Genomic DNA, 13,913 nt, shown 5'->3' with positions numbered 1-13,913 from the left:
TAGAGTCGGTCGAAAATTTAATATTTGCCATACAATAATAATATAATTATAGATCATTCACAAAAGCAGTTTCATCGGAAATGCACAAGAGATTCAAAATACAGTAATAAACAGACATTTGCTCCCGATACATCAGTAACTATATACATTGAGTGAAACACTTAGATAAATCACATTTTATAGAAATGCATACAAATTTTAACATTTTTTATATCATAATAAATTGTAAATTGGACGTAGAATTATTACAACATTGAATTAAGAAAATACTTTATATAATTTCAATTTTTTATATTGTAACATTACAAACAGTAGCTTAACTAACTTAACAATACTTATAGTTTTGTATTTAATCAATAAGTTTGTGTAACAAAAAGAAATTACAAACTAAACTAAAAAAACTCGCCAAATATCTCTACTTGCCCGATGTCAACTTTAAAAAAATGTAAGAAATAAGAATTAACCTTAAATCAATATTCGATCTTCTTTTTTTTAATACCCAATCAGTATTGGGTGCATGAAAAGTATTACTTTAAATAAACTCACTTTTCTTGGGATACATTTATTTTCAAGAATAGAGTTATGTAAGGTAACAGCTAGAGCCGCCTTTACCCAACGTAAGGTCCTATCCTGTATTGTCTGGATAGCCCTTTGCCCCTTTGATTAAACCAACGGTTTTTTTATACGGAATAAGGTGTGAGTGTTTAAAACTCTTGTTCTTGATACTGGATAAAACCTTCTTGATTTCTAGCGGAAAGCTTTAAATCCAAATGTAAGAATTTTAAAATACAAAGCAGGAGTGAATTTAACGGCGTTTGAAACTGTCGGGCGTTCGATAACAAAATACATGTAGCATTATACAATTGCATACTTGCTAGTACGTTATGTAGGTCGTTTGCCGACCCTTGCAAAATACGATGTCTGTAAGCGCTCTAAATGTCTTAATCGCTGAAGAATCTATTGGTATTTTTCGTTTCTTACAAGTAGCTGATAGTAAAATGTTAATTTGTGCTTTAATGTTTCTTATAGAGTTCTGGCTTTGAAACAAGCCCCAATATTCGAGTAAACACAGGCCCTTACATGGCGTAAGACGACCCTGTTTCGAAACAAACTTATGTCAAGAGGTGGGGCATCTAGGTCGAACTAAACCTTAAATTACATAACTTGTACATAATTAAAATATAATATAATATGGTATGTTGTGTCGTTCTATATTTTCCTGTTCAAATTTCTTATTCGATTAGATTTCGTGATGTCTCGTTTTAGGCGTACCTGAAATTTGAAAATACAATGAAAAATTATTAACAGTGTCACTTACTTCGTGACTACGAAGTTGATTTTTAATTTATTTTATACTAAGTACTGGTACCGTCGTGAGAATTAAACACAATGACGTTATTTTCACACCTAACATGACATACCACGTAAACCAGACTATTTGATTAAAATACTTCCACAAAAATCATGCTTTAAGTACACATAACAATACTTGCCACGGACTCCTAACTTTATTAATAAGTATTTTTTTATATCGTATCTACTAATATGAAACTGAATTTACTTAAAAATCATTTATTTTTTATTTCCTTCCCAATATTGTTCGTAAATTGTTTTAACACAAACAAAATATGCATGCAATTAGTACGTCACAAAAGAAACAAACTTACCATTTCCGTATTTAAAACAAAACGTGGCAACCCAGAGAAATATACCAAATTATGCAAAAATGGGTGTTTCTAATCTACTGTGATTAAAAAAACAACAACGTCACATTCATCCTTTATTTGAAAATTACAAAGTAGCTCGAAACACCATAAGCTAGATTTAGATGCGAGCTCTTAGATTTTATGCCGAAAATAATATTTAAATATGCTACATATAATTTTAATTATAGTGTGCCTCATTTTAAATTAAATAACAATCCCAACTTATTACTTATCCGTTGACCATAGACAAGATTACTACATTTTTTCTTTCTTTCTTTGGCACGTAATAATATGTAATCACTCCGCTAAATATTTACTTTTTCTTTATAAAATTTCACACAATTTGTGCTATTTAACTCTATTTATATTAATATATTTTATAAACTCTACATTACATGTCTCTTACATTTCACAATTTAACTTCATTTTTATTAATATGTTAATTGCGCACAAATATTTGTTAATAAGCCGTTGATGGATCTGTTTACTACATTTATGTTACAGTATTCTACTGGCAAATTGTTTGGTACTATAGAAAATATAGTAAACAGATCTCTTTCCAAGTACAAGCGTGTTATTTATCACTAAGTGTATAATACCAAATCGACAGACGATCAAAACACGAAAAATCGAAGGTTATTACATTTTAATAAAAGGCATTAGGCAGTAGTAGAAAAAAATTAAGCTGTAATTACGACCTGGCACAATGCCATAGCGGCTGCAAATGCTGGTTTTTGAATAATGAATAACATATTTTTCACCTCCTCCTATTTTTGGAGTGTGTGGGAGTTTTTTCTAGGCCCGCCCATTTTTGTTGACAGCCTTATGTCCAGCGACGCATATAAAGGATAAAAATAATATTTGGGCTAGAGGTGATTTAGAGATTTTCATAGAACTTATTTTTTATTGACTAGTAGTCAAAGTTACATATTTTCATCTCTCATAAAGATTATGGTTTATGAATATTATATAATACAACATTATATCGTAGTTTAAGATTGAGTAAAATCAAATAATATTTTGAAACATAATTATTAATTTTGATATAAAAATGTACTGATTTATAAGGTTTTAAATAAAACGCCTGGTTAGAGTCGGTCGAAAATTTAATATTTGCCATACAATAATAATATAATTATAGATCATTCACAAAAGCAGTTTCATCGGAAATGCACAAGAGATTCAAAATACAGTAATAAACAGACATTTGCTCCCGATACATCAGTAACTATATACATTGAGTGAAACACTTAGATAAATCACATTTTATAGAAATGCATACAAATTTTAACATTTTTTATATCATAATAAATTGTAAATTGGACGTAGAATTATTACAACATTGAATTAAGAAAATACTTTATATAATTTCAATTTTTTATATTGTAACATTACAAACAGTAGCTTAACTAACTTAACAATACTTATAGTTTTGTATTTAATCAATAAGTTTGTGTAACAAAAAGAAATTACAAACTAAACTAAAAAAACTCGCCAAATATCTCTACTTGCCCGATGTCAACTTTAAAAAAATGTAAGAAATAAGAATTAACCTTAAATCAATATTCGATCTTCTTTTTTTTAATACCCAATCAGTATTGGGTGCATGAAAAGTATTACTTTAAATAAACTCACGTTTCTTGGAACCCATTTATTTTCAAGAATAGAGTTTGTAAGGTAACAGCCAGTGCCGCCTTTACCCAACGTAAGGTCCTATCCTGTATTGTCTGGATAGCCCTTTGCCCCTTTGATTAAACCAACGGTTTCTTTATACGGAATAAGGTGTGAGTGTTTAGAACTCTTGTTCTTTATACTGGATAAAACCTTCTTGATTTCTAGCGGAAAGCTTTAAATCCAAATGTAAGAATTTTAAAATACAAAGCAGGAGTGAATTTAACGGCGTTTGAAACTGTCGGGCGTTCGATAACAAAATACATGTAGCATTATACAATTGCATACTTGCTAGTACGTTATGTAGGTCGTTTGCCGACCCTTGCAAAATACGATGTCTGTAAGCGCTCTAAATGTCTTAATCGCTGAAGAATCTATTGGTATTTTTCGTTTCTTACAAGTAGCTGATAGTAAAATGTTAATTTGTGCTTTAATGTTTCTTATAGAGTTCTGGCTTTGAAACAAGCCCCAATATTCGAGTAAACACAGGCCCTTACATGGCGTAAGACGACCCTGTTTCGAAACAAACTTATGTCAAGAGGTGGGGCATCTAGGTCGAACTAAACCTTAAATTACATAACTTGTACATAATTAAAATATAATATAATATGGTATGTTGTGTCGTTCTATATTTTCCTGTTCAAATTTCTTATTCGATTAGATTTCGTGATGTCTCGTTTTAGGCGTACCTGAAATTTGAAAATACAATGAAAAATTATTAACAGTGTCACTTACTTCGTGACTACGAAGTTGATTTTTAATTTATTTTATACTAAGTACTGGTACCGTCGTGAGAATTAAACACAATGACGTTATTTTCACACCTAACATGACATACCACGTAAACCAGACTATTTGATTAAAATACTTCCACAAAAATCATGCTTTAAGTACACATAACAATACTTGCCACGGACTCCTAACTTCATTAATAAGTATTTTTTTATATCGTATCTACTAATATGAAACTGAATTTACTTAAAAATCATTTACTTTTTATTTCCTTCCCAATATTGTTCGTAAATTGTTTTAACACAAACAAAATATGCATGCAATTAGTACGTCACAAAAGAAACAAACTTACCATTTCCGTATTTAAAACAAAACGTGGCAACCCAGAGAAATATACCAAATTATGCAAAAATGGGTGTTTCTAATCTACTGTGATTAAAAAAACAACAACGTCACATTCATCCTTTATTTGAAAATTACAAAGTAGCTCGAAACACCATAAGCTAGATTTAGATGAGAGCTCTTAGATTTTATGCCGAAAATAATATTTAAATATACTACATATAATTTTAATTATAGTAAAGTGCCTCATTTTAAATTTAATAACAATCCCAACTTATTACTTATCCGTTGACCATAGACAAGATTACTAAATTTTTTTCTTTCTTTCTTTGGCACGTAATAATATGTAATCACTCCGCTAAATATTTACTTTTTCTTTATAAAATTTCACACAATTTGTGCTATTTAACTCTATTTATATTAATATATTTTATAAACTCTACATTACATGTCTCTTACATTTCACAATTTAACTTCATTTTTATTAATATGTTAATTGCGCACAAATATTTGTTAATAAGCCGTTGATGGATCTGTTTACTACATTTATGTTACAGTATTCTACTGGCAAATTGTTTGGTACTATAGAAAATATAGTAAACAGATCTCTTTCCAAGTACAAGCGTGTTATTTATCACTAAGTGTATAATACCAAATACCAAAACAACAGACGATCAAAACACGAAAAATCTTAAGGTTATTATATTTTAATAAAAGGCATTAGGCAGTAGTCCAGCTCAAGCCCTTCACCAGAACCCATGAAACATAAAATTGAGTGTTTCCAAAATAATGAAAGTTTCCTATAAGAACAGTTTGTAATATGTATAGTAGCATTACGAAAGGTAGACATAAAAAGGTTTAACTATAATATTATATTATATTTTTATAAATTAAATTATTAGTTATTTCAGAATATATACTTGTCAACAAAATTCACAAGTACAAAGAGTAATCGAATAGGAATTAATGACCCTCTTAACTAATGGCCATAAAATTTGATGATCACCTCACAAGGCAAAACCCTGTTACGGTGGTTATGAGGGAAACAATCTAGATAATGTCTAGAAGTTATTTTTTGAAAAAAAAGTGAGTGGACTGTCCGTCTGTTGATAATTTAATTACTAAATAATGAGCATAAATATTAGGCCATTACTTCATTGCTTACAAATTATATCGGCAATTAATATTGAATTGAAAAATACTTTGGGTATTTAAATTTCAAAAGTAAGCATGTGGTAAAAACATGTTTTAAACAACCTAAATAAATTTGCTCAATATGAAATGTACTCACCATAAATGTATTATTAAAAGCTATTCACACACAATATAACCCAGACACAGTCCGAAACATACAAAATGCATTTAATTGTGTATTGAATTCCACTTGATAAAACAACACAATGTAAATATATTTTTTTAATTAAAATTCATTTCTGATTATTTTTTGTTGGCTTATGTAGGTACATTGTAATAATTGTTCTCACTTTATAAGTTAAGAATTAAATTTTGTCACGACACAAGAATAATATTTTTAATCAATTTCCCAAATATATATGTATTCGTCGCATATATTGTATTAGTCCAAAGACAGCTAATAAACTTAATAATATTTATTTTTGCGCTAAAGGTTAAAAATAAAAAATTGCAAATCCCTCCATCAATTTACATTGGGGCAATGTGCAATAAGCTACAGGCTTATCCCAGAGGGGAGATACCCGTGCCCAGCAGTGGGAAACAAAAGAAAGCAACCAAAATCAAGTGAAATTCAAAACACAAAGGTTTATGTATAAAAATGAACCGAAACGCCATGCAGTGAACACAGCCCGCTCGCAAGTAGCCAATAAGTAAAACCAAAAAATTGTGTTCATAGGTACCAGTTGTAATGTACAAAATATTAGTAGCGTGACCTTCTGTCCATGTTTCTTATGGAATTGGCGAGGCAAAGTGCGAACAGGGCTCCGACGACCTGGAAATAGAAAAGATTTCGTTTATCCATTGTATTTAATTCAATACTTATTACAAATGACTATTTTCATGCTAGATAATTATAGTGAATATATTCTCAATGGGCAATGAATCAATTGTACCCATGATGTTGAATTTACAATTTGCATTTTACAAAAAATAAAGAAATTCTTTGGTTCGTTTTTCTTTATGAGTCAATCTTGGAAACAACTCAATCTTGACCAGACTTGTAACAAAAGTTTCAAGGTAGAGTCCGCGCCAAATTTCTATTTCTATATCTTCCTACATAAAAACGGAAAAAATCCAATCTCACCTCAATACAAGCAACACCGATAGCAACTCCAGCGATCGCCTTGCTCCACTTGTCGTACACTCCGCCCACGCGTGGGCCGCATCCAGTGGTGTTGGCGTCGGCGAAGGTGCAGGTCTTGCCCAGCAGGTTGCCCACGGTGCCCATCGACGTGCAGCACGACTTCGGTGGCGTGAGGATGCCGTAGTCAGCGGGGCTGTTCTTGCCGCAGCACTCCAGCTGTAAGGGTAGGTTATGAATAAATAAAATATCTTTTCATTATATTTAAGTAACAAATGAGCACGCAGTCCACCTGATGGTATGGGCCTACTGCCGCCCATAGACATCTGTAACTAACCCCAGATAAAATTAAACTCCTAAATGAAGTTGACAATAGATACGTTGCTACCCCTGAACACCAAGTTGGAATACCTTGGATAAGAATCTAATAATCCCTTACCTCATCCTTCTAACCAAAATACAGCAGCGCTTGAAGCTGTTGTTATTAGGCAGAAATAGGTGTGCAGTGCCAGTCAAACCGAGGGTTCTTCAACCAAACCAACTTCACTAAGCAGGCTACCAACAGCAACAGCTTTTGGCGCCTATAAATATTTGTAGTCAACCCCACTTTGATTAATACTTTTTTCGTTTCTTTATTACGTTGCAAATTGCTACCATCATACCTGAGTCTCAATACTGGCGAAAAGTTCCTCGGTGACCTTGTCCTGCGTGCGCTTGTCGTACAGCGTCTCAACGGACTTGACCAGCGCGTCCCGGATCGTGTCGGCGTACGTGAACATCAGCACGGCGATAACCACTTGCACGATGATGATCACCAGCAGGAAGATCGCGTACTGGAAGAGAAATAGTTAAGATTTTGTAGACAATGTTTTGTAGACAATACACAGTAGAATGGAAAGCGCACAGCCAGGTTCATCTTAAGGATTCAAGCGCGGTCAGCAGGTGAATGGATGACCGCTGGTGGTAAAGTTTTATGCGGGCTCCCTTGCTTTCATGGTTTAATGGACCTGCCATTATACGATTTAGACTTGGATGTTTGGAAAATATCCAGGATTGGTAGGCCATTAACCCATAATCCCTCTGCCAATCCACATTGGGAGAGTATAATCTATCCCCCGAAGTGGAGATTCCATAAACTTACACATAATACGTAAACGTACACATTATAACTTTAGTGGTTAGAAACTCTGCACTCAAGTGGAGTGTCCGAGGTACAAACCCCATACACGCAAATCTTGTTTTTCAAGTTATGTGCTTATTAGAATTCAATTTTCACTATCAATTCTCATTTAACCCGCGCAGTGGGCTATGAGATAAAATTCCTCTCCGACAAAATTCCAATAAAAAAAGGCAAAAATCATCAATTACCGGCGATAGGCAACCAACTACAAAACTAACAGTTTAGGAGATCAAACACACGTTTGTTGATAGAAAAGGGTCGAGTTGTGGAGTTTTTAGCGCACGCTATTTCCGCCCTCAGCGACCGAGAATCACGTATATAAACATCTCGAATTGCTTGTACAAACACGTGTGACGAACGTGGTCCGAAAAGGAGTCAGTGGGCCGAGGCTTTCTTTAGATCTAATGGAGAACGGTAAGCCAATGTGAAGAGTTAAAACCTATACTCAAATCAAATCAAATCATTTTTTTTTATTCAAAATAGGTTCTTTACAGAGCACTTTTTGAATGTCAAACTACCACCACTTCACAAGGTGTTTCGTTATGGAGAAGAAGCGGCGAAAGAAACTCCATAACACACATCTTTTAAAAAAATCGATTTTACAATGTTAAACTTAACCTAATGGTACATGTGGAGCTGGAACTACTTCAGACCACACCGTTTTGTCAGTCAAATAATCACTTAGTTTATAGTATGCTTTTTTACATAGCGTTTGTTTAACGACATGTTTGAACTTTTTTTCTGTGAGATTCAAAATGTGGTCTTGCATAATCTATGTTTAGGAATGATACTGACAATACTGACATAGGTCACGCTGATATAGGCTAATAAAATAAAAGATTTATCTATTTGCTATTGCTACTGGACTGGACACTGATCTATTTCAGTATTTCAATTTTCCAACCATTTGCTACAATTAATTAAATCGATTCAGACGGTTCTTATGCCGAAATATAATCAAGATATCGTCTGTCCAAAAATACAATTACATACTATTCAATGTTGACATAATATATATATCATCGGTGTTGTTTATATTATAGTGCTTGAAATTCTTCGAAAACCTTTTATACAAGCTCCGGCGAACAGTCGTTAGCGTGATTCAGAGAACTGGTAGCGCCATCTAGCGGTCTTTATAAACACCAAACTTCTGAGCCGGATTTTTCAGCAACTTAATTTAGGGATAACACTTTTTAAATGTAATATTTTGTTATTCATTGCTCCATAATTATAGCCAGGAAAATATTATATATAAAATCTCGTGTCACAATGTTAGTTACCACACTCCTCGGAATCGGCTTTGCCGATTTTTTACAAATTTTATATGCATATTCAGTAGGTCTGAGAATCAGCATCTATTTTTTATACCCCTAAGTGATAAGGGTTGTTAACCCTTAACATTTTTTTATTTATATGGTAACACAACGTTTGCTGGTATGATATAAAATAGAGTCTCTAGGTCAATGGTTTAAAACCAAGTGTGAACTGGACTGGGCAGTGCAGTGAAATTGTAAGGCGTTGCTTACATGTACTGTACCTCTTTCGCTAGAGAGAGCGACCCTGTTGGGTTAACAATGGGAATTCTTGCGACGCTCGTTACCAGAATGCGTCTTATTGTTGTACGAATGCGTCTATTTGGAAATACTTTCACGTTCCGATGTTATTTGCTCGTGCAATTTGAGACGATTAGCGTTTGGGGTTGTGGCTTTTAAATTTTTTTCTTAAGAATATGGATTCATTTCGTAAGATTAAATATTTTCATACTTAAGTTGCAAATCGTAGAAGACGACTGGAGAAGAAACTCCTGTCAGTACGAGTATAGCTAGTACTTTGAGAGGAAACCTATGTCAAAAATGACATTATAAACCCTGCTATATGAACTCAATTTTGAAAATTGTTAAGATAATTTGAAAACATTTTTGACGCATAGGTACCTACTTGTTAACCAAACTTTTGTTTTATAAGGTTTTGTTATTAAAAATATAAAGTACGTTACTGCTACGCTCATTGCTTTATGTTGCCATCACCCCATTATTTTTCCACATCCGGGCACAGGTTTTCTCTTAAGAGTGAGAGGATTTAGACCAGAGTCCACCGCGTTGGCCAATACCAAGTACGTATTGGTAGAATTCACATACACTTGAACTGTTTTGTATGAACTTTCAGTCGTGCATGTTTTACTTACGATTTATTCCTTAACTATTACCGCTGTTTTTGCTATTTAAATATCTTATGTCTTTTCCAAAACATTAAAAGTAAAATTTATTTATTATATTAACTGAAAAATATTTACAATTATAATTAAACTTACAGAAAATTAAAAGAAATAAATTAAACTATAAATATAAAACAACTTATTTACAAAATTTACATATATACAAAAATGAAAAACAAAAATATAAAAACAAAAACACTACCATGTCTTTTCCATAATTATTTTGCTGCTAATATACATAAATACTTACTGTGACCACCATGCAGTGACTTTCGCGTATGGCTCCACAGCATCCGAAGAATGCGATGATGAACATCACGGCACCGATGATGATGAAGACCCACGGCGCTACCGTCAGGTGGCCCTTCAGCTCATCCTTGATCACCGCCCAGTTGAGATGCACTGCGATACCCAGGGCGATCATCGCCACACCGAAGAGCTGTAAACAAAACGGTTTTATTAATAATTGTTATTCACCGTAATAGGAACTATGATATCAAATACTAAAAATATTACGTAAATAACATTTTGGTGGTACCAGAACCTTCCATGTGCGAGTTCGCCTCACACTTTGCCAATTATTTTGAGTACGAGTGCCTTATGATTAATTAAAATGAAACAGGAAGTCACTAAACTTTAAATTAAATTTTAGTACGAATAAAAAATAAATGAGCAACAGTTTCTTGATAAAAAATAAGTCGAATAACAACCTTATTATTAACTATAGATTGTTTAAATGTACCTAAGACATGCATAGTTTCATTAGAATTTCCTGTGTGATAAGTGACACGAAAACGGACCCAGTATAAACCCTAGCTTCTCTAGAATTCCCGAATGACGGATGTTATAGTTGTACTATGTACGGATATGATATTATTTTAGTTACAAACTGAGATTAGAGTTAAAATAATCATCCTATTTGTCAGCATGACCTTTATCTGACATGCCGACATTATTGTGATAACACATATCCTTTTACAATTAATTACTTTAATTGGGCATTAAGAGTAGATACTACTAATGTATAAAAATAAACTGTACTTAGTATTCGTCTGGTGATTCATAATATCATAACTAGCAATTAAAGGAACTTTTAATACCAGAGATACTAGAAATTTGTTCTTTATACGGAGGTACAGAAAAGAGAGAACTAGCAATATCTGTTATAGTTGTAAGATAGAAAAGAATAGAAGAGAAGTTAATTCCCGAAATTCCCAAAAAATATAAATAACAACTCCTTTATTCATTGAATACGTAGTAAACTTGTTTGTACAAAACAGTAGCATTACCATGAGTTGGCATAGAAACGCCACTATAGAAATGGTAAATAGAAAACTATTGTCATTTTGCTAGTGAATAACATAACTACTATCGTTACGGTATTTCTTGACAACGTCTGTCAAATTAATGACTCATGGGACCGAATTTGTATGGCAATAGATCATAATGACATTCGCTAGCGATTTGATTTCGATAGGTTTTTTACGTATCGAGTTACGTCACTACGGATTTTAGTTCTACGAGTAACCACCAGAGGCGCTGTACAATTTTTCATACATTTATTTTACGCAGTCGCTAGCGAGTAATACTTTTGTAAACTCATGGTAGTCCTACAGGAGTAGGTATGTATGTTAAAAAAACCGTTTAAATACATTATTCTGCCACAGAATTACTGATTTGTACATCAATCTTTTTAAACACGTTGATACGAATCGTGTACCTTAACCAATGTCATTTCTATCTGATCGCTAACCTGTGGTACGAGCAATGCACACATGATGGGTAGCAGATGTGCACCCAATGTCGTTAGTTCATAAAGCGATATACACACAATACCGACATACATTTAACACATTGCATTTGCATTGCATAATGCGCAGATGCAACTGCATTGAGAGAATAAAGTATTTCAATAAAGAATATTCCAAAATGTCTACAATTATATGGTCGACTGCGCAGGCATCACGGCCACAACGTTTCTGATTTACAAGGGAGAGAGACTTATACTTGGGGTTCCAACTCAGTCCTCCGTCAAAGAAACGCATCTAGAGCTAACCTCAGGTAGGACATCTCTTCTAGATAAAGTTCCTTACAGATCTTTATGGGCAGCAATAACCACCATCACATATACTGAATTTAATTTTCATAAAAGAAAAACATTTAACAAAAATGTGTACAAATAAGAAACAGGCATTAAATGAACATGATAAATGACTCAATTAACACCGTTGTCGGTGATAATGATGTCACGATACGAGTCGAGTGGACTTCAACGTGATTACACATATTTGTAGAAGAAATCAGGACAAACATGAAACTGGAGCTGAAACAGCTTTATTATGGGGTTCATTGTGTTTTTATCAGACTGGCATGTAATTAAAGTTACAATGCCATACTGCACTTGATTAACTCAATCTATTGTTTAATATATTGCATCATACATTAAGTTTGAAAGTAGAGGATCTTGCGTTCCAAAATTTACCACTTATTTTTTTTTAAAGCGCAGTGACAAGCGCTGCTGTTCAGGGTTGAAGGGTGTGGTAAAAGAGAACACAGAGGACAGAGGATGATGTCGAATGTATGACTTGGACAGGACTTAAATTCTATTTGAGATTCATTACAGACTTTTGAAGGGTGCAATGACCACTACCAACTACGACCAGGAGGACTATTTTGTTTTCTACTTCAAATTTATTAAAAACACCTATTGCTTTAGGTATTTTTAAACCAAGTTGGAACGCCTTAATACATAAACAGTTTCAGTTAACATAGTCGCATGGCTTACTAGGTAGCGAGTAGATTTGGCAGTATAACCTCATGTTACTAACAAAAAAGAGAGGGTTAGTAACAACCGATCTGTAGGTACATTATATTAGTGTGATTAATCGGTAGCAGACAGGGCGCGATAACCACAGCAATGACCTCATACCCCCATATCGTAACGGAACTCGGCCCACAAGGGACCAGTTAGCGGATACTAGCTTCTACCGTGACTTCACTCGCAAGTTTATATGATTAGTTTTTAACCCCCGCAAATATATACCCCGGTTATAAACTGATACTATAAACATAGGCTTCCTTCTTCCCTTTTCTGTTAAATATTTTTAAGCAGTCAGGTTTTTTTCGTTCGTTTTAATTAAACCTAGCGAGAAGGCAGACGGGCTACCAGATGGAAAGGAATCACGGTCGCCTATGGGCAAGGGGAGTCGCCAATGCAACGCCGGCTGAAGAAAAACACTTTTGCAGCTTTTTTGAGAGACAGATTATTCATCAATATTTATGTAGTTCCTATGCCGCTGCTCTTTTAAGTCACAGTCAGCCAAGTGTTATTACGTAGCTGCCAACCATAAGCCGTAAACGACGTGCGGTCTCGATTGTGCATTGGGTCCGACCACATGACATTTACCATGCATTGAGGTCAATCACGTTATGCAATGTACTTTGCCTTAAACTTATGCTTCGAAGTAGCAAGTACATTTGTATAATAGTTACAAGTGCATTTTTAAATAACACTTTCCACACTTATAGTTTTACCGTATGGTTCCTTGTGGATCTGATTATAATTAAGTCAAATTCGCTTGAATACCCAGACCAGAACAAAATCATAATTTAGCTTGTCTGCTTAATCGGAAGCAGAACCCGGATTCTTTTGAATTTTAAACCGATATTATAGCCGTTAGACCACTCGGGTAATTTTTACTATACCTACGTTTGACATAAACGATTTTTTAATGCTTTCCCTTAAGCTATTTTGTATAAATACTAATAATTTACAAATTTAACCTTCAGAAA

The 13,913-nt window shown here is 33.6% G+C and overlaps 1 protein-coding gene across 2 annotated transcripts in view; it reads right to left on the bottom strand.

Moving 5' to 3' along the window:
• Window positions 1–2,794: 2,794 nt before the first annotated feature.
• Window positions 2,795–13,913, bottom strand: part of LOC140753137 (CD63 antigen) — a 30,910-nt gene continuing 19,791 nt past the window's right edge. Inside the window, exons 2-6 of one of the 2 annotated variants that reach the window (XM_073087542.1) lie at window positions 10,372–10,560; window positions 7,389–7,559; window positions 6,730–6,945; window positions 6,326–6,417; window positions 2,795–4,066 (exon numbers count right to left, since the gene is read on the bottom strand). In XM_073087542.1, the coding sequence (XP_072943643.1) occupies window positions 6,346–6,417; window positions 6,730–6,945; window positions 7,389–7,559; window positions 10,372–10,560 (648 nt within the window). In that variant the 3' untranslated portion in view covers window positions 2,795–4,066; window positions 6,326–6,345. The remainder of the gene's footprint in view (window positions 4,067–6,325; window positions 6,418–6,729; window positions 6,946–7,388; window positions 7,560–10,371; window positions 10,561–13,913) is intronic. The other variant, XM_073087543.1, reaches the window with a different exon arrangement.

Source organism: Epargyreus clarus, unplaced genomic scaffold (genome assembly GCF_041222505.1).
Source record: "Epargyreus clarus isolate Ecla_fem2 unplaced genomic scaffold, WU_Ecla_fem_2.2 ptg000026l, whole genome shotgun sequence".
Lineage (NCBI taxonomy): Eukaryota > Metazoa > Arthropoda > Insecta > Lepidoptera > Hesperiidae > Epargyreus > Epargyreus clarus.
This window is presented reverse-complemented; position numbering and strand designations above follow the sequence as displayed.